Source organism: Merops nubicus, unplaced genomic scaffold, assembly GCF_000691845.1.
Source record: "Merops nubicus isolate BGI_N331 unplaced genomic scaffold, ASM69184v1 scaffold42225, whole genome shotgun sequence".
Lineage (NCBI taxonomy): Eukaryota > Metazoa > Chordata > Aves > Coraciiformes > Meropidae > Merops > Merops nubicus.
The window spans coordinates 1,765-2,045 of record NW_008609665.1 but is presented as its reverse complement, the minus strand read 5'-3'; the positions used below and the strand labels follow the sequence as shown (position 1 = coordinate 2,045).

At 61.9% G+C, this 281-nt stretch overlaps 1 protein-coding gene across 1 annotated transcript in view; it reads right to left on the bottom strand.

Annotated features, from left to right (window-relative positions):
• Nucleotides 1-20: 20 nt before the first annotated feature.
• PSMD3 (proteasome (prosome, macropain) 26S subunit, non-ATPase, 3) overlaps nt 21-281 on the bottom strand; it is a gene marked incomplete at both ends in the record, with an annotated part of 1,779 nt that continues 1,518 nt past the window's right edge. The window contains 1 exon segment of the mRNA XM_008940653.1: nt 21-230. Coding sequence (XP_008938901.1) covers nt 21-230 — 210 coding nt within the window.

Below are 281 nucleotides of genomic sequence, written 5' to 3'. Positions count from 1 at the left end.
CCCCAGCATCCCCCCCCCACGGCGACAGCCTCATACCTGTCTTGATGACGTTGTGCCTCAGGCGGATGATCAGGGTGTAGGTGCCATCGGCCTGGAACTTGTCCCCAAACTGATCAAGGACTTGGTTGAACTTGGCCAGGTTCCCAGTCCTGACAGCTGGAGGAGAGAACACGCTCCTGAGCACAGTTCTAGCTCAAACCAGGGCGGCAGGGAAGGAGCGAGGGCTGGGTGAGGTGGGGAACATGCAGCAGGGCTGACCCCCTGCATACCCCCCCGCCTCC